This window comes from Neomonachus schauinslandi, chromosome 9 (genome assembly GCF_002201575.2).
Source record: "Neomonachus schauinslandi chromosome 9, ASM220157v2, whole genome shotgun sequence".
NCBI lineage: Eukaryota > Metazoa > Chordata > Mammalia > Carnivora > Phocidae > Neomonachus > Neomonachus schauinslandi.
The window spans coordinates 8,090,760-8,111,562 of NC_058411.1; the positions used below are offsets into that span (position 1 = coordinate 8,090,760).

A 20,803-nucleotide genomic window follows, 5' to 3' on the forward strand; every position below is an offset into this window, starting at 1 on the left:
TATAGGCTACCCGACAGTTTTCAACACATGTTTAATGTATTACCCACTATCCTCTTTGGGATGCTTCCCTGGGGTAAATCAAGGAGCTGGGCAAGGGCTACATATAGCTGATTTCAGCGAGGGAGGTGTGGGGACACTGAAGTTAGGCTGTTCTAGCTAAGTCTGCATCCCAGCTAGTTCGAATCTCTGATTAGCTGTGTGACCTTGAAGAAATTGCTTAACCTCTCTGAGCCTCAGTTTCATCATCTATAATGTGGAGATAAGCATGTCTACTTTGACGAGTTTGATGATAAATGACCAATGAATCCCCTGGCCAACAGGAAGAGATCAAAGTAACAATCAGGGGACGCCTGGGTGGCTCAGTCGGTTAAGCGGCTGCCTTCAGCTCGGGTCGTGATCCCAGGGTCCTGGGATCGAGTCCCACATCGGGCTCCCTGCTCAGCGGGGAGCCTGCTTCTCCCTCTCCCTCTGCTTGCTGTTCCCTCTGCTTGTGCTCTGTCGAATAAATAAAATCTTTAAAAAAAAGAAAAAAATCGGGGCGCCTGGGTGGCTCAGTTGGTTAAGCGACTGCCTTCGGCTCAGGTCATGATCCTGGAGTCCTGGGATCGAGTCCCGCATCGGGCTCCCTGCTCGGCGGGGAGTCTGCTTCTCCCTCTGACCCTCCTCCCTCTCATGCTGTCTCTCATTCTCTCTCTCTCAAATAAATAAATAAAATCTTTAAAAAAAAAAAAAAAAACCAAAGTAACAATCAGTCTTCTCCTTTCCACCTCCCACCAACCGTCTCCTGTAGGTAACCCGGGCTGAAACAGTCAGGCCAGGATGCACTTGCTACTTTTCCGTATATAGACAGTGCTGTGGCAGTCAGTTTTGAACTTACTATCATGTTCAATTTGCGTCAAGCATAACAGTCATTATCTGTATTAACTTTAAAATGTTTAATATTTGGTTGACATTAATATAATACATACATACATTGTTAGACATGAACAAATGGATCAAATTTTAAAAAGAACTTGATTTTAGAAATTGGGACATTTGAAAAAGAAAATACTTTCACTCGTGTGATTATACTAAAAGTTTCATTTACTTTGCTTAAATCCCAATTTAAAACAGGAAACAGGAAATTGTTACAGTTGAATTGAAACAGGCTATCAAAACAGGAAAATTGTTATAGTTACCAATAGTCCTCTGCTTTGCTTGTACTCTTTGAGGATATTGTTGATATTTTCCACAAATCCTGTTTGGGCACTCCATCGAATGTTAAAATTCTCCTTCACAAAAAGTGCTTCCATTCTCAAATTGACCAGTAAATGGTCAAGGCACTCTTGCTAAGAGATAAAGGAATATTAGAGATTTGACTTGACTTTTCTTTCACTTTGACAGTTACAACAGACCAAAATCACTGTGATTAAAGAAAAAAATATACAGTCACAAAACATGGAAGTCAATCAACGGTGGCATTCGGTGTTGACAGAGCGCCCCCTGTGGTCTTCCGTGAGAATTCTAAGCTCTTCCCACCTCTGCGCTCGGGACAGGCAGCATCTGGCTCTTAAACAAGCAGCTCAGAGCAGGGGGATGCTGGAAGTCCCAGTGTAAGCTTTCTTTTTTTGCAAATTGTAACTGTATCTGTTCTTTGAATAGAGCAATCCCTTGGCTCAAAATCCAAAAGAAAAAGTATAGAGGAAAGCGTTCTCTTTGACCCCCATCACCACCCACTCAGCTCTGTTCCCCAGAGGCAACCAGTGATACCAGTCCTTCCAGAAAATTCTCAAACGTAGTGTTTTGATGCAATTTATTCCTAATAATAATAATTAAAAAATAATTTAAAAAATTGTGTCCTAAAGCAAGCTCAAAGGGCACACTGCTGACTAAAGCTGGGTAGGTTTCTGTTGCAATGAAATCAGAAATCCCGGGTTCCTGTGTGAATTATACAAAGAGGCCAAAGAGAGGGACATCCAGTGTCTGTAAAGCATTTACGTATCAAACAGTTTTCAAGTACGTTTTCTGACCAGGACCTCTGAGGGTTTTTCAGAAAAGAAAACAGAAGCTCTCAGAAGACAAGAGGAAATTGCTTCAGGGTAAAAGGTTTAGCTGTCCAGGAGGAGCAAAGATAAAACTGGAAGCCAGGAATTCGGACCCCAAATCCCTCAAGAACCAATACATTTAGGAAAAGAATCTCTTACTACTCACTGTTAAGTCCTTGGTTAGGAAAGCATTTTCTCTGGGTATTTTCTGGATTTTCCCAGGGCCAGTATTTTTACTGATGCACTGTTAGAGGAAAATGAAATACTATTTAGTTTGCTTGTAAGATTTTAATACAAAATGTCTTAAATGAATGTCAATATAAATGAATAATTTTTTCTTTTTCTTTTTTTTTTTTTTTAAGATTTTATTTATTTATTTGACAGAGATAGCAAGAGCAGGAACACAAGCAGGGGGAGTGGGAGAGGGAGAAGCAGGCTTCCCGCTGAGCAGGGAGCCCGATGCAGGACTCAATCCTAGGACCCTGGGATCATGACCTGAGCCGAAGGCAGATGCCCAATGACTCAGCCACCCAGGCACCCAATAATTTTTTCTTTTTCTTTCTTTCTTTTTTTTTTTTTTTGTAAAGGGCGGGTGCCCTGAGGGTATTCATTGATTCATTTGTTTTGCAAATATTCAACATTCACCACTGCACACCAGAGACTGGAGACAGAGATGAGTAAGGCAGGACCTGCCCTCAGGGGGCTCTCAGTCTGAAGGGGAGGCAGCAGTACACAGATGATTATGCGGATCACCTGCAGAGGGGATGCTGGGGAAAGAGGCGCCTGGCCCATGCGGGAGGTGGGAAGGAGGCAGAGAGGTCTTCCGGAGGATGAAATCTGAGCTGAATGTTTTTGTTTTTTTTAAGATTTTATTTATTTATTTGACAGCCAGAGACACAGTAAGAGAAAGAACGCAAGCATGGGGAGTGGGAGAGGGAGGAGGCGGCTCCCGCTGAGCAGGGAGCCAGATGTGGGGCTTTATCCCAGCACCCTGAGATCATGACCTGAGCCAAAGGCAGACACTTAACGACTGAGCCACCCAGGTGCCCCTGAGCTGAATGTTAAAAGATGAGTAGGGGAAGGCTACACTCGCTGAGCTAGCTGGGCTACAAGGTGACAAGTGGCCTGGACTGGAGAGACAGCCCCCACAAACCTAGAGCCCCTGGAAGCCGTCAGTAGGTTTAGGGAAACTGACCATATCAGTACTTTGGGGCAAGGACACATTTTAGTAACCCCCCTGTGGGATTCGTGTGTGTCTTGGCCCCACAGCGGCCTCTCCCACTTGTTCCATGAACAGACCAGACAAAGGACATCTTGATTGTAAATTTCCCAACACATACACTGCAGAGGCGGATAGTGACTTTGGTTTTCAGGATATTCAATTTGCGGAGTCCCCAGTCTTGTTAGCACACCTGATTCCATTGCTATACTTTGGGGGCTAAAACAGTTTAAGAAATGCAATCAAATACGGGATGGAACGGCTGTACCTTGACCAAGTCTTCCAGGGTATGAACAGACTCATCCACTGCAACCAGGTAATGAAGCTTCGGCACGTGGTCTATGATGTTTTGTATCACTCTGCAGCCCACCAGGAAAAACCACCACCAGGGGGAGAAAGCAAAAGAGATGGAGTCAAGGAAAGTCCACCGACCACCGCCCCAGGGAGCCAGGCAGTATCTCACTTCATTTCCAACATGGTCGGGGGTGGGACGATGATCTCTACAGACGGGGAAGCTGGGATGGTCAAGGAACGCATCTCGGGCTGAAGAGCCACTGGGGAAAGTGGAAAGGCCAGGACTTCAAAGCCGATCCATCCAGCTCCAGCTTCGCCCAGTGCGTTGCGAGGAGCACCTGACCCCCTGGGGCAGGACTTCGGTTCGTGAAGTCCACTCACCTGGCGCTCCTGTGAATCTCTCAACAGTGCTTTGGGGAGGGGCGTTCACAGAGTCAGACACAGATTCGGAGAAGCCGTGCCTCTCTTAGGGGAACCACTGGGCAGTAAGAAGCGGTATGGGGACTACAATTTCCTACCCCAGGGAGAATCATGACTCCTGACATTTCGGAGAGCCTACCTTTGGATGAAGACTGTGCTATGGGCTTTCCTGGCATTTTTAGATGGTGGAACTATGCCACCAGACACAAAACAGAGATAATAAGTAGACCTTGTGCATAGGGTGGTTGTGAAGAACGAATACAGTGACACACATAAGGGTCTTAGCGCTTGGTGAGTGCTCACTGAGTGGTCGCTTAAACACAAACACATTAGTCAATTACTTCCGGGGAAATCCTAGCTCTAGGAGAACGCTTACCCTGCTAGGTCAAGAACATGAATTGCTGGAATTACATTTGTTCCATCTCCAAACACGGGTAATGCAGGGACCTCACCCAACCAAGCGATCTGAAAGAAAAGCAAAAGCGTATTTTCCGCTGGCTGTATGTAACTATTAGAGCTCACACCCAGTCCTAGTCTGGGGCATCCAAAAGACCCAGCTGTCTGATGATGTCATCGCCTAAAGGGGATGTTTTGAAAATCAGCTCTGATGAGATTTAGTTGCTGATCAAAGCCTATTAAGAGAAACTAACCTCAGGCTGAAATACTTTTCAAGAAATCTACAATCTCGTGCACTGTCTTCAGTCGTCATTGGCATGGTGTCTACACAGAAAGGAAATGCTTTCACATACATGACACCTTCCAATCTCACAAAAAGAAAAAAATGAGAATGAAAGTCTAAAATTACTCCCATGGGCTGGAGTAATTGCTATCAGTTCAAAGATGAAATGCTTAGTAGATAAAGCGGCTGATGAGTTGCTGAGCCTGGATTTGAACCCTGATCTTCAGAGTCCAAACCCTTGTCTTTTCCCTGCATTTAAGTATTTCAGTAAAGAAAAAGACAATCTGGATAGTGTTTAGCTGTCAGGTACTAGATTATTTTAAACTGCTTTTTAAGAGTGAAAGAGGTAGGGGTGGGGGCCACAGCAGACCGCTGGATCTTGTAAGATATTTTGGGCTTTGGGAAACCATTGAAGGGTTTTAAGCAGTGAAGTGACATCATTAGATTTGTTTTTGTTGCCTCATGAAGGAATGATGGAAAGTAAGAGCCTAAATGGGGAGGTGGAGGCCAGGCCAGTTGTGTGGACTAGAGATGTCCTATAGCTTGTGTGGGGCGTGGGGGAGCTGCTGGGAGAGTGGGGGTGGAGAGAAGGAGATACTGAGGAGGTTGGCTCTGTTATTACTGGGGGATTTTGTGGCAGATGAGAAAGAGCAAGGAGTTGGATGCTGGTTGGTGCAGCTGGGTAGAAGAAGGTCCCATTTTCTGAGATGGGGTCCTGGAGGAACAGCAGGTTTGGGGGTGACTGTAGGTAGAGTTTGGGTTTGTGAAACATTCAAAGTGAAGGTGCTGAATAGGCAGCCAGATTCACAAAGCTAGGACTCAGGAGCGAGCCCTGCTGGAGAAACTGATATTTGAGAGTCATTGGCACCAGTCATGGGAATGGACAGACCAACCCAGGAAAAGAGTGTAGATTGAGAAGACAGGAGGGGGGCGCCTGGGTGGCAAAGTCAGTTAAGCGTCCAGACTCTTGGTTTCAACTCATCGTCTCAGGGTTGTGAGCTGGAGCCCTGTGTTGGCCTCCGCACTGAGTGCAGAGTCCGCTTGAGATTCTCTTTCTCCCTCTCCCTCTGCCCCTCCCACTTGTGCACTCTCTCTCTCTCTCTCAAATAAATAAATAAATCTTAAAAAAAAAAGGGAGCAAGAAGGTCTGGGGCAGAAACCTGAGAAAGCCAACATTCAATGGTCAGGTAGGTGAGGAGCAGCTGAGAACAGACAAGGACAAATGAACTTCATCGCCTACTATTCTCCTGTATTTTGGCTACACTCGTCTATTTGCTGTTCCTTAACACAACCTGCACATTTCTGCCTTAGGTCTTTGCACTTACAGTTCCTACTGACTTTCCCCCAGAAAGCAAAGTAGCCAGCTCCCTTGTCACTTTCTGCTCAAGTGTCATATCTTGGGAAAGGGCTTCCCTGACCATCATATTCAAGATACAACCTCCCAACCCTACTGCTGGCTTTCTTTCTATCTTTCTCTGTTTTGTTGCTCTGTTCTATTGTCCATATAATTTGCAACATCTGAAATCCTTTATGTGTACTGGCTAATTTGGTTCTTATCTCGTAGTCACTAAAAAGTCATACCTTAAAAAAATAATGTAAGATGCCTCCTTCTACTCCATACTGAAGTCCGGCAGCAACCACGTAAGTTGCAAATTTTTTGGCCTATTAGATAAAGGAGAGGAAAAAAGCTAAATGTAGTATTATTAATCATACCAAACCAGATTATTTTAGTGGTTAAAATGAGTCCTACATGAATGCCTCTGATCACTATTAAAATTTCGGGGGGACTTTTAATTGAATGAAAGCCAGGGATAATTATTTGTGAAGACTTCACACCTGCATGCACTATGCTGGCACCTACAAGAAAGGGGAGATATAAAGATGGGTCCTTCCATGATGATCTTTACTTACTCAGTAGGGGAGGTGGACATACATAGGGAGTTTTTAGTAATGGGCCACAATATAAGGTGTGATATTGTGATTCACAATAAGAAATATATATTTGGTCTTCATCTCCATATCTGGCATGAGTTCTTAGAACTATGGGAATTTTTAAGCAAACAGAGTGATAAAGGTGTCTTTTGTTATGTTAATCAGGTGACTTTGGGATCCAACCTGAAGATGTGGGTTGATTGCCAACTTCCAGCTCCCCTGCCATCTCCAGGGATATGCAGATCAAGTTCAATCACCAATGACCAATGATTGTCTCAAACATGATGAAGCCTCCATAAAAACCCCAAAGGAGAAGGTTTGGAGAGCTTCTGGGTTGGCGAACCAGTGGAGATTTGGGGAGAGCAGAGAAGCTCCATGCTTTTCCCCAAACCTTGCCCTGTGCATCTTTTCCATCTGGCTCTTCCCGAGTTATATTCTTTTATTAGAAACTGGTAATCTAGTAAGTAAAATGTTTCTCTGAATTCCAGGAGCCACCCTTAGCAAACTAATCAAACCCAAGGCTTGGGGAGGTGGGAGGGGTCATCGGAACCTCCAACCTATAAGGGTTGGTCAGAAGCTCAGGTGATAGCCTGGGCTGGCCACTGATGAGGGACAGAAACAGAAAAATGTCCACCTTTAGCCCAGGAGGCTGACCTAGCCTGCATAGTTTTGGTAAGGATCAAATATGTACTGGTTGCTACATTCTTTTTTTTTTTTTTTTAAGTAAGCTCCACGCCCAACATGGAGCCCAACGTGGGGCTTGTACTTACAACCCTGAGATCAAGACCTGAGCTAAGAGCTTAATCAACTGAGCCACTCATGCCCCCTGGTTGCTACATTCTTAAAGGGTCTCATGACTGCCTGGATATTTCAATGATGGTTAATATGGAACTGAATGATAAGCACCAGAGAAATCTTGCAAAAGTAGTTTTACAAGTAGAAATTCAAAGAAACATTTATGATCTCCTACCCCCTGCACGTCCCCTCCCCCTTGAACACTAAGCATATAACCACCAGCTTCATATAGCAAAAGTGCAGCCCTTTCTGCCCACAGGTCCTGTCCTGTGCTACTTAAATAAACTTACTAGGTTGTACCATACAATAACTCAAGAATTCTTTCTTTTTTTTTTTTTTTTAAAGATTTTATTTATTTGACAGAGAGAGAGATAGCGAGAGCAGGAACACAAGCAGGGGGAGCGGGAGAGGGAGAAGCAGGCTTCCCGCCAAGCAGGGAGCCCGATGTGGGACTCGATCCCGGGACCCCGGGATCATGACCTGAGCCGAAGGCAGATGCTTAACGACTGAGCCACCCAGGTGTCCTCAAGAATTCTTTCTTGACGGTTGTGTTCAACGACCCCACAACACAACTGGTGTTGGAAGTGGGGGGCAGTCTTGTAGGAATGAGCCCTAAACCTGTAGGATCTGATGTTACTTCTAGGAAGATAGTGTCAGAATTGAGTTGAAATATAGGATGCCTGGCAGGTGCCCAAGAATTACTTGGTGTCATGGGAAACCCCTCCCAGAGTGCACGAGCACACATGTTGAAATTGGGAACCTTTATCAGGAAAATGAGTCTCTCCTCTGCTCCAGGTAATCCATGGGGGATTAAAAAAATCTAAAACCTCAGAGTGCAAATACCTAGAAATGCCATCTAAAATGCCAATAGTATCCTTCGAGGATGGCAGAATTCTCAAGGACATGAGAGCTATCCTTAGGGGCCAAAAACAGAAGTGAAAACAAGAGTGATGAAGAGTGGACAGTGTGGGCACCCTGGGAAGTCGAGGGTCTCATGATCTAGGTGTGTGGGTTTTGAAATCCATGCGAGTAGAGGAGACAAACACTCAATCTGGTGAAGTTAGGAGTTGGGCCACAATATGAAGGGTTCATCCACAACAAAAGGGTGAACTGGAAAAACTCCAACCTGTGGCAGAAGAAGGTGACAAGGAATTGTGTCAAATCTAGCCAAGGCTCCCTTGAGAATTTTAACCTTGACTTTGTACTTCTCAATGGTTTGTCTTTCACATTTAAATTACCTGCTTGATGTAGGGATTCCAGAACCAAAAATTAACATAAAAAGCATTTTAGGCAGTGAGCACTTCAGAGAGGCAAATCAAAGCTCCTTGTACTGCCCCCCCCCCCCATGACTTCCCCTGGCCTTTAAAGCTCCAGTAAAGGGACAACAGCTGGGGCAAGGGTGGTGACCTCATTGTAGCAGATGGGTGCTGGTTTGAGGGCACAGCATTGACTGTCAAGCCAATTACAAACTGTAAGGCATATTCTCATTGTGAATTCCCATTTCACACTGACCATCATGAATCTTGAAGGCATCTGATCCCTGAATATACTTGAGACTTTTATAGCCGCACTTTTGGAAGATACACTTTACACTTTGATACAAAGTGCACTTTGCCCACTTTTCCCTGAGAATTCTTTTACATGAGGTTTTTAGGGGTGATGAGTTATAAAGAAATGGATGTCGACAATTTAAAGAGATGCTATTTTTAAAAATCCATGCCAAATTACAGGATTATCTTTATAACTGGAATTCCAGAAATCACAAGAAAATATGCTTACTAATAGAAACTTTGTACTGAAAGACCTTACTAAAGATGGGCTCACAAACCAAAATTATAACACTGATGAGGGAGCAATCCACCATGAGTGAAATCAGACTTGCATTGTGTTCAGAAAATAAATTAGTAGAGATTCTGAAATAAATACGGTTATAATGATGAAAAAATTAAGAAATGGGAAACAAACAAACAAAAAAAGAAATGGGAAACAAAGGGAAAAAACAAGATGATCAGGATAGTGATGATGATGATGATAAAGAATAGGCAGGTGCGGGGGGGGGGTGCCTGGGTGGCTCATTCGGTTAAGTGTCTGCCTTTGGCTCAGGTCATGATCCCAGGGTCCTGGGATGGGGTCCCGCACTGGGCTCCTTGCTCAGCAGGGAGCCTGTTTCTCCCTCTGCCTCCCACTCCCCCTGCTTGTGCTCTCTCTCTCTCTCTGACAAATAAATAGAGAAAATCTTAAAAAAAAAATAGGCAGGGGGTAGAGCAAGGAACAGAGAACAGGAGAGAAGGGGGCTGACTAAGGTGGAGAAAGGAGAGTTGATCACGTCTTAGCCTCCCTCCCTCCTGCATTCATGTGAGGCTGAGTCAGGCTGAGTTGGCCAGAGAGAAGTTGAAAATCAGATGATAGACTCATGACTTTAGTATTAAACCTGTCTGAGCCTTTGTAAGGACTAGAAAAGACTCCATTAATACCTGAGAATGGTCTGGAAAGCTGCAGACTTGGCTAGAAATATTGTCCTGCTCCCAATTATTAAGAAAAAAATGACTTTATAGCTTCATTCCAACAATGTCTCACACTGTGAAGGGGTTACAGGACTGTGCCTTGAAATGAGCAAGGCAAAGATCTAACTTAATTTCAAGGAGATATGGATACATTTACTCCATAGTGGGAGATTTTTTAGTATACCCCTTCCTAGTAATTGATAGATTCAGGAGACCCCAAACTAGTAAGACATGCAAAACACCATTAAGAAACTTGACCTAGGGTGCCTGGGTGGCTCAGTCGTTAAGCGTCTGCCTTCGGCTCAGGTCGTGATCCCAGGGTCCTGGGATCGAGCCCCGCATCGGGCTCCCTGCTCGGCAGGAAGCCTGCTTCTCCCTCTCCCTCTCCCCCTGCTTGTGTTCCTTCTCTCACTATCGATCTCTGTCAAATAAATAAATAAAATCTTTAAAAAAAAAGAAAAGAAAAGAAACTTGACCTAAGTAGACATATATGGCAACTGCACACAGGTTTGAAACGCACAGGTTTCTCAAGTCCATATGGAATTTAAAATAAAAACAACACTGGCCGTGTACTACGGAGCAAAGCATCTCACCAAAAACTACAGAATCGCCACCGCCCAGACCACATCCTCTGACCAAAAGGCAATTCGGTGAAAAATGAACAAAAAAAAAGACACTAGAGGAGGAGTTAAGCTGGCGTAAGGGGACCCTATGCTTGCTTCCATCCCTCCAACACAGCTAGATAAATATCAAATCATTCTAAACACCCAAGAACTCGATCTGAACGCTGAGAGAACAAACTGCAGAACTAGAGAGACAAAAGAAGCCACATTATGGAAGGTAGGAGGTGCAGAGACATGATTCCAGGGAGAAAAGAATCACGGGTGCTGCAGAAAGGAGGGAGCCTTGATCTCGGAGAGAAGAGAGAGAGAGAAACAGAGAAAGCAGCATGCCAGGGATTGCACAAGAGAAACACTTCCCCAAAACCACTGACTGGGAAAACTAGAGCGACTGATGACTGCAAGTTTTTACAAGCAGTGGAGCCCAAAGTCGGAAGTTTTAGAAGTCTGTGCTACTGCTGGGTGGGACCTGGGGGGCACAGCCGTGCTCCTGCGTGGAAGGAGGGAGTGGGCGGTGGGGTCTGAGGATCCCCTGGGTCACACTGGGAGACAGTGGTCCCCTTCTCAGAGTGCACTGGGGAATGTTAGTGGTTGCACAGCCTCTGCAGGGACAAAAGAGCTGGCAGGCACCAGTGTGCCGCCTTGTTCATTAGCATAGGAACAGAGACACCTGCTGAGCGCAGTCTACCTTGGTGCTGGCTTTGTACCACACTTTACTATAAACCCCAAACTGCCGCACGGTTGTGTGACTGCTTTCCTGGGACAAACCAGCACCAGCCACAACGCGGGGAGCCCCTCCCCCCGGAGGATCAGCAAAGGTGCACGTGCGCCAGGTGCCTCAGATTTGGAGTTTTGAAACTCAGCTGTGAACCTGCGATAAAACACAGGAGTACTGTGCTGCCTAGCGGGCAGACAGCTTGGACACAGACAGGGTGAAGGCAGGGATCTGATGGAAGCTAGGGACACAAGAGGGGAGATGGTTCATTCTTCTGTGGGGGCTTCCTGAACAGTGGTGGGTGGGACCTCTGCTATTCGGGGATGAGAGAGAGGGGTAATGCTATTTTTCTCCCTGCGTGGACAGACTTCATTGAGCAACGCAGTGCCCCCCAGTGGAGGCTGGAGCCAATTAAGCCAAGCCCCACCCCCTGCACTCTGCAGGTGCATCTTTTCCAGGGCAAGTCAGCCTGAGAACCAGAGCAGCAGGCCACTTCCTGAGAGGACCAGCACAAACCCCTTGCTCACACCAAGTTTACTGATCATAGAGTGCTGCAAAGATTCAGCTCTATGGAAAAGAGGATCTAGCCTCTTAACAAGCAAACCAAAACACACCTAGTTAAAACTTACCACACTGTGGACAAGGTTCAAACACTCCCCACTGCAGGAGAAACTCTTCAGAGGACCGACTAGAGGGAAGGAGCAGCAAAAACACAACAAAGTGCACGCCCTGAAACACTTGCTGAAGCACCAGGCCTTGGACAGTATAGGACCTCTTCTTCTTTTTTTTTTTTTTAAAGATTTTATTTATTTATTTGAGACAGAGAGAATGAGAGGGAGTGAGCATATGAGAGGGGGGAGGGTCAGAGGGAGAAGCAGACTCCCTGCCGAGCAGGGAGCCCGATGCAGGACTCAATCCAGGGACTCCAGGATCATGACCTGAGCCGAAGGCAGTCGCTTAACCAACTGAGCCACCCAGGCGCCCTAGGACCTCTTCTTAATATAGCCATTACTCTGAGGAGCAGGAAATATAACAGGCTTTCCTAACACACACACACACACACACACTCAAACAGTGACCTAGACAAAATGACAAGACAGAGGAATTCACCCCAAAAGAAAGGACATGAAGAGGTCATGGCCAGGGATCTAATCAAAACAGATATAAGTAATATGCCTGAGCCAGAATTGAAAATAACGATTATAAGGATACTAGCTGGGCTTGAGAAAAACATAGAAGACACTGCAGAGATAAAAGAACTAAAAACTAGTCGGGTAAAAAAAAAAAAATGCTGTAACCAAGATGCAAAACCGAGGGGCGCCTGGGTGGCTCAGTCGGTTAAGCGTCTGCCTTCAGCTCAGGTCATGATCCCAGGGTCCTGGGATCGAACCCCGCATCAGGCTCCCTGCTCCTGCTTCTCCCTGTCCCTCCCTCTGCCACTCCCCCTGCTTGTGCTCTCTCTCTGTCAAATAAATAAATAAATAAAATCTTTAAAAAAAAAAGATGCAAAACCAACTGGATGAAATGACAACAAGGATGGAAGAAGCAGAGGAATGAATCAGTGATACAGAAGATAAAATGTATGGAAAGTCATGAAGCTGAGAAGAAGAGGGAAAGAAAAGTATTGGATCATGAATGTAGACTTAGGGAACTCAGCAACTGCATAAAGTGTAATAACATTCGTATCATAGGAGTCCCAGAAGATGAAGAGACAGGAAAAGGGACAGAAGGTTTGTTTGAGCAAATTATAGCTGAAAACTTCCCTAGTCTGAGGAAGGACACAGACATCTAAATCCAGGAGGCACAGAGAACTCCCATCAAATTCAACAAAAGCTGGCCAACACCAAGACATATCCTAGTAAAGTCTGCAAAATATAGAGGTAAGGAAAGAATCCTGGGGCACCTGGGTGGCTCATTTGGTTAAGCATCTGCCTTTGGCTCAGGTCATGGTCCCAGGGTCCTAAGATCGAGCCCCGCATTGGGCTCCTTGCTCAGCGGGGAGTCTGCTTCTCCCTCTCCTTCTGTGTTCTCTCTCTCTTAACTCAATCAACCAATTAATCTTTAAAGGAAGGAATCCTGAAAGCAGCAAGGGAAAAGAAATCCCTAACCTACAAGGGAAGACAAATCAGGTTAGCAGTAGATCTCTCCACAGAAACCTGGCAGGCCAGAAGAGAGTGGGAGGATATATTCAACGTGCTGAAGGAGAAAAATATGCAGCCAAGAATACTTTATCCAGCAAGGCTGTCATTCAGAATAGAAAGAGAGATAAAGAGTTTTCCAGACAAACAAAAACTAAAGGAGTTCATGACCACTAAACCAGCCCTGCAAGAAATATTAAAGGGACCCTTTGAGTGGAAGAGAAAGACCAAAAGCAACAAAGAAAGGAACAGAGAAAAATCTTCAGAAACAGCGACGTTACAGGTGGTAATACAACGGCAGTCAATGCTTATCTATCAATAATTACTCTAACTATAAATGGACTAAATGCTCTAACCAAAAGACACAGGGTATCAGAATGATAAAAAAAACCCAAGACCCATCTATATGCTGCTTATAAGAAACTCATTTTGGACCTAAAGACACATCCAGGTTGAAAGTGAGGGGGTGGAAAACCATCTATCATGTTAATGGACATCAAAAGAAAGCCTGAGTAGTCATACTTACATCAGACAAACTAGATTTTATTATTTATTTATTTGCTTATTTATTACTTTCTTTTTTTTAAATTATGTTCTGTTAGTCACCATACAGTACATCATTAGTTTTTGATGTAGTGTTCCATGACAGACAAACTAGATTTTTACTTTTTTTATTTTTATTTTATTTTATTTTTTTAAAGATTTTATTTGACAGAGAGAGACACAGCAAGAGAGGGAACACAAGCAGGGGGAGTGGGAGAGGGAGAAGCAGGCTTCCTGCAGAGCAGGGAGCCTGATGTGGGGCTCGATGCGGGGCTCGATCCCAGGACCCTGGGATCATGACCTGAGCCGAAGGCAGACGCTTAATGACTGAGCCACCCAGGTGCCCCCAAACTAGATTTTTAAACCAAAGACTGTAACAAGAGATGAAAAAGGGCACTATATCATAACTAAGGGGTCTATCCAACAGGAAGATCTAAAAATTGTAAATATTTATGCCCCCAACTTGAGAGCCACCAAATATATAAATCAATTAATAACAAATAAAGAAACTCACTGATAATCATACCATAATAGTAGGGATCTTTAACATCCCACTTATAGCAATAGACAGATCATGTAGGCAGAAAATCAACAAGGAAACAATGGCTTTGAATGACACACTGGACCAGATGGACTTAACAGATATAGCCAGAGCATTTCATCCTAAATGCAACAGAATACACATTCTTTTTGAGTGCACATGGAACATTCTCCAGAATGTTCCTGGGTCACAAATCAGCCCTGGGTCACAAATCAGCCCTCAACCAGTATGAAAAGATTGAGATCATACCATGCATATTTTCAGACCATGAGGCTATGAAATCTGAAGTCAACCACAAGAATAAATTTGGAAAGAATACAAATACATGGAGGTTAAAGAACATCATACTAAAGAATGAATGGGTTAACCAGGAAATCAAAAAAAGAAATAAAAAAAATACATGGAAGCAAATGAAAATGAAAACACAACAGTCCAAAATCTTTGGAATGTAGCAAAGGCAGTCCTAAGAGGGAAGTATATAGCAATACAGGCCTATCTCAAAAAGCAAAAAAAAAAGTCTCAAATACACACCTAACCTTACACCTCAAGGAGCTAGAAGAGGAACTGCAAATAAAGCCTAAAGCCAGCATAAGAAGGGAAATAATAAAAACTAGAGCAGAAATAAATGATACAGGCCGCCTGGGTGGCTCAGTTGGTTAAGTGACTGCCTTCGGCTCAGGTCATGATCCTGGAGTCCCTGGATCGAGTCCCGCATCGGGCTCCCTGCTCGGCAGGGAGTCTGCTTCTCCCTCTGACCCTCCTCCCTCTCATGCTCTCTGTATCTCATTCTCTCTGTCTCAAATAAATAAATAAAATCTTTAAAAAAAAAAAAGAAAGAAAGAAATGATACAGAAACAAAATTAGTAGAACAGATCAATGAAACTAAGAGCTTGTTCTTTGAAAGAATTAATAAAATGGATAACCCCCAGCCAGACTTATCAAAAAGAAAAGAGAAAGGTCCCAAACAAATAAAAGCATGAATGAAAGAGGAGAGATCACAACCAACATCACGGAAATACAATTATAAGAGAATATTATGAAAAATTATATGCCAACAAACTGGGCACTCTGGAAGAAATGGATAAATTCCTAGACACATACAAACTACCAAAACTGAAACAGGAAGAAATAGAAAATTTGAACAGACCCATAACCAGCAAAGAAATTGAATCAGTAATCAAAAATCTCCCAACAAACAAAAGTCCAGGGCCAGATGGCTTCCTAGGGGAATTTTACCAAACATTTAAAGAAGAGATAATATTAATTCTTCTCAAACTGTTCCAAAAATTAGAAATGGAAGGAAAACTTCCAAACTCATTCTACGAAGCCAGCATTACCTTGATTCTAAAGCCAAAGACCCCACCACTTTGGGGCTTGAACTCAAAACCCTGAGATCAAGACCTGAGCTGAGATCAAGGGTCCGACTGACTGAGCCACCCAGATGCCCCCAGAATAATGTATTTTTAAAATAAAGTTTTGATTTGTATTATTTAGAGCATGAGACAAATTTAATGTTTTTATAAGAAAACATTAAAATGGTAAGATTTCTCCACTTTAGACTATCACATAAATTATTTGTGTGTGTTTGATCATCTAGATAATTGAACATAAATTATCAAGAAATCATGGATTCTCTATCTGGGGCAATGCTCAATGCTTAATAAAATAATATACTCACAAGATTTGGAATTAGAAGAAATTTAGACCTGTCTAGTCTAGTGCCTTTACTCATTTAACTCCAAAACTTTAATGACTTAGCAAAGGTCATAAATTAATGGGTAGAAAAGGGGCTAGAACTCCAAATCCTGGGTGTTATTTCCTTTAAATGCTCAGCGGGAGGCCTGCTTCTCCCTCTCCCCCTCCCCCTGCTTGTGTTCCCTCTCTCGCTGTGTCTCTCTCCGCCAAATAAATAAATTAAATCTTAAAAAAACAAACCTTAAATATTTTATACTTGCAGTGTTTGTATTGCCAGAGTTAAAAAAAAAATTGTTTTTGTTTTATTAAAAAATAGGAGACAATGTTCCTATCATAATATCCTCTGAGACCACTAGGTGTCACGTTAGAGCTATGATTACATATCACTACTGTGGGTTCTCTGCTCATGGGAAAAACGTGGTGGATGGAACCTTTAGAGGTTTGGGGGTTCTACATAAGTTCTACATAAGTTAAATGAGGATGATGATAATAGCCCTTGATTCACAGAATTTTGAGGGATATCTAGGAGATACACGAGGATTACATGAACTACCATAAGTAAAGCATTTAGCGCAGGGCCTGGCACTTAGTGAGGAAACCCTCAATAATTCTTAGTAAACTCATTCATCACCAGGGCATTCCTATTATCTATTTTGACAAAAGATAGGAAATACAATGGTTTTACAATATCTATGTATCAAAAAGATAAATTCTGCTGCAGCAGAGGGCTAAGAAGCTATTCGTGTTTACAAGAGTTTCTCAGCTGTAGGTATATCTTAGTAACAGGTTGATCTGGACCTTGCCCGTGAATGATGGAGCTTTGGAATCAAGAAAAAAATAAAATAAAAATAAACCCCGCCGTCTCTGCGGTCTGATGGGTCTGAGGCTGAACCACAGCTCTACCACTTGGCACCTCTTTCCCACAGCGCCCGCATCTGTGAAATGGGGATAATTATGTATGTATATGACACCGTTGTTGTACGGAGTGGATCAGACAGGGCCAAGAAGTGCTCAGGACGGTGCTCAGCAAATCCTAGTTATGTGACCTTGAGCTAGTTATTTAACTTCTGGAAGGCCTCTTCTCTGGATCTGTAAGGTAAGGTTAATACGCACTTTTCTGCTGTAAGAAGCAGGTGAGGGAGATTCTGGAAAAAGGGAAAAAGCAGCTCTCCCTCCTCCCCACTCTGACTCTGAGTTATTTGCCTCTTCTGGGCTAAGGGACTCTTTGGACCCACACCTTAGTGGGTGAGGGCTTGAGCTCTCCTGGGGACCTAACACAAGGCTGTCAACTTAGTGGGCTGGACCAACACCGGACAGCGCATCCTGGGGTGAGCCTGAAGCTCAGACGTCTGTGGGTGTGAGGACAAGGAAACTAGACACAGAGACGTGTAAGGAGTTGAGATACACGTGCAATGGCCCAACCCTAGCCATGAGCACCGAGAGCTGCCTCAGAAAGGACTTCTCTTACTCTAGATGCTTTACTACTCCAGACTTACGTTTTTTCCAAATTTGAGAACCATTTTTTCGGCATTTATGTGGTCCAGAAAATTTGGATGGTGTTTTCTTCTTCGATAATCCTCTTCAGTAAATGGAATCTCAGAATCATCCTATGAAAGACAGAAAGCCAGACTTGAGACATAAAGCTTAGAGCTACGTAAAACTTCCAAGCCCCAAATGCTGCCTCAACTGTGTTCCGGAGAGCTCAAATAAAGCATCGGAAAAGCTACTGCTTACTTTTTCAGTGATTCAACTCCCTTTAAAATGTTTTAGCTAGCCAAATGTTATCATTTATACTTACTTTAAGCAAAATAAAAAATTTAAATGTCTTTCTTTTAAAGACATTAAATAACCCATTTCTTTAAAAAAATTTTTTATTTTATTTAAATTCAATTAATTAACATATAGTGTATTATTAGTTTCAGAGGTAGAGTTCAGGGATTCATCCATTGCATACAACACCCCATGCTCATTACATCATGTGCCCTCCTCCCAGTTATCCCACCCCCAACCCCTCCCCCTAACCCCAAACCCTCAGTTTCCTAGAGTTAAGATTCTCATGGTTTGTCTCCCTCTCTGATTTTTGTCTTATTTTATTTTTCCCTCCCTTCCCCTATGATCCTGTTTCGTTTCTTAACTTCCACATATGAGTAAAATCATGTGATAATTGTCTTTCTCTGATCGACTTATTTCGCTTAGCATAATACCCTCACTTCTATCCACGTCATTGCAAATGGTAAGATTTCATTCTTTTTGATGGCTGAGTAATATTCCATTGCGTATATACACCACATCTTTATCCATTCATCTGTTGATGGACATCTGGGCTCTTTCCATAGTTTGGCTATTGTGGACGTTGCGCCTATAAACATTGGGAGGCAGGTGTCCCTTTGAATCACTATGTTTGTATCCTTTGGGTAAATAAAATAACCCATTTTCTTTTTTTTTTTTTAAACCCATTTCTTAATAGTTCTTGCAACATATATAGTTTCATATTTTAATCTAACTTGTGGGTTTGTTTTTTTTTTTTATTTTCCACATTGCCCTTCCCCTCAAATCAACCTTATGTTACTAAGAGCATTCCATGTGTAAGTGTCAAGTCCAGAGTGGACAATATCCCCAGAGGGAAGAAGGTTGCATCTTCTAAGCAGGGATGAGCCCTTCAGAGGTCTCCTAGCGGACTTCTCTCTGTGCCAGAGCCTGGACCACACTGATTTCCTGGGCACAGAGCTAGATGACATATCCCGGGCTCTCTCCCAGTTGGGTGTGGCCATGTGACTGGGTTTTAGTCAAAGGGATTTAGAGAAGGGATGCTCATGTCTTCCATGCCTGGCTTGAAAACTTGCTGTGCATGATCTTTTGTGCCTTCTACCCGGGGTCTCTAGGCTTGATGTAGGTTTGCATAATGGTTCCAGAGGCCACTCTGGAAGATGGTGAGAGGAGCCTGGGTCTTGAATCAGAGTTGGGAGGACAATTCCTCATTCATCAGGAACACCTGTCATATGTTGCATACGAGTAAGGAATAAACTTTCACCATGGCTAAGACATTCTCCACGTTTGGGGTTTGGCTGTTACTCCCTGGCATTCTGGAATTAGCTTGCACGCCTGCCCTTAGCCCATCGTTGGTGAGAGGACTGGGACCATCACGGCTCATTTGGATTCATAAGGCTTTCTCCCTGGAGCTGGGGATAGCGTCCCCCTTCCCTGGCTCTCATGGGCAGTGTGACCACCTGAACAGATCAGGACTCTGCTGGCAAGGAAGACGGGGGAGGAGGGGTGGCTGCCAGGGGACCAGCAGTGTCTACACCAATCCACGCTCATCTTTTTCTTTTGAGTTGCATAATGAAGTCATGGCTTTTCACCAACTCAATGGATTTCAGTTAACCACAATGTGTTGGGTGGTGTCTTGGCAGGATAAAAAGTACACTCAAAGTGGGTAATTTGAGGAGAGTTTAAAAACAGGATTATTGGGATGTCTGGGTGGCTCAGTCAGTTAGGCGTCTGCCTTCGGCTCAGGTCATGATCCCAGGTTCCTTGGATCGAGTCCCGCATCGGGCTCCCTGCTCAGCGGGGAGCCTGCTTCTCCCTCCACCTGCCATTCTCCCTGCTGTGTGCTCTCTCTCTCTCGTTCTCTGACAGATAAATAAATAAAATCTTAAAAATAAATAAATAAAAACAGGATTATTTACAAAGATGTGGACAGGGTGAGGGGGAATCAGATACCCTGGAGTCAGTAATGGGGTGCTCTGTACCACTCCTAGGTCCCGAAGTCAAGAGGAAGCCAGCAATAATTAGGGCCTAGAGACGAGGGGACAGGCCGCCCCATAGGCACAGTGATGTTGGTTGAAGAGCTCAGCCTGCCAGTTCACAGGATAAATACCCTGACTTCTCTCTTCTCCTTTCCCTCATCCTCTCACCCCACTCCCCACTGGCCAAACCCAGTGGGCAGGAGAGGGCAAGCCTGCTTGCTGACCTAGCCTGTGAGGCCAGAGCAGGGTGGAGAAAAGTGGAGACTGGGTCTGAAGGGGCAGATGGGAAATGCCCAGCACACAAAATTATTTTCGTGATGCTCACCCTTTACCACGGGGCTAGTGGGGAGCCCCCCTTTGGACTCTCAGCACTGCCCATGGCATCTCTGAAAATGTCTCAGCTTTCTAGCCACAAAGATATGTTCCAGGCTTACACAGGTTTTTACTGACCCAAAACACAGAATCCAGTACCTTCCACAGTGTCCTGGAGCTAGTTGTACTAAAAAGCAGTGTTAGGGAGGAACAACTGTATCTCAGGGAGGCCCAGGAGGGCTGCTGGTGAGCCATTTTTCATAATGACAGAGCTGAAGATCTGTCTTTCTTAAAGTCATGAGTACACAGTGATTTTTTCCAGCTTAACATATCTTGTTAATGACCCCTACCTTCCTAGGACCAAGTTTCATCAGTTGTTAAGATTTCCCAATCTCTGATGCCCAACGGCCTCTCCGTGGATTTTTGTAGACATCGCTATATCTTTAAAACAACTTCCTCTTTCTGTGTCAGCTAAGTCCAGCTGTTACTTGCAACCTGAAAGCCCTGATTTCCACTGATGCCAAAGTCTTCCTCTGCCCCACACCCTTCAATTAGATTTTTGGGGGACAAACTGGCCTTCAGACCAGCTTGGGCTCAGTTTGCTTCCTTGCCCCTAGAAAAGAAGG

General features: G+C 44.0%; 1 protein-coding gene across 4 annotated transcripts in view; it reads right to left on the reverse strand.

The window, feature by feature from the left end:
- AK7 (adenylate kinase 7) overlaps nt 1–20,803 on the reverse strand; it is a 67,847-nt gene that overhangs the window by 25,784 nt on the left and 21,260 nt on the right. For 3 of the 4 annotated variants that reach the window (XM_021679686.2, XM_021679684.2, XM_021679683.2), the window contains exons 5-10: nt 17,616–17,726; nt 6,218–6,298; nt 4,334–4,422; nt 3,512–3,602; nt 2,191–2,268; nt 1,179–1,328 (exon numbers count right to left, since the gene is read on the reverse strand). In XM_021679686.2, the coding sequence (XP_021535361.1) occupies nt 1,179–1,328; nt 2,191–2,268; nt 3,512–3,602; nt 4,334–4,422; nt 6,218–6,298; nt 17,616–17,726 (600 nt within the window). The remainder of the gene's footprint in view (nt 1–1,178; nt 1,329–2,190; nt 2,269–3,511; nt 3,603–4,333; nt 4,423–6,217; nt 6,299–17,615; nt 17,727–20,803) is intronic. The other variant, XM_021679685.2, reaches the window with a different exon arrangement.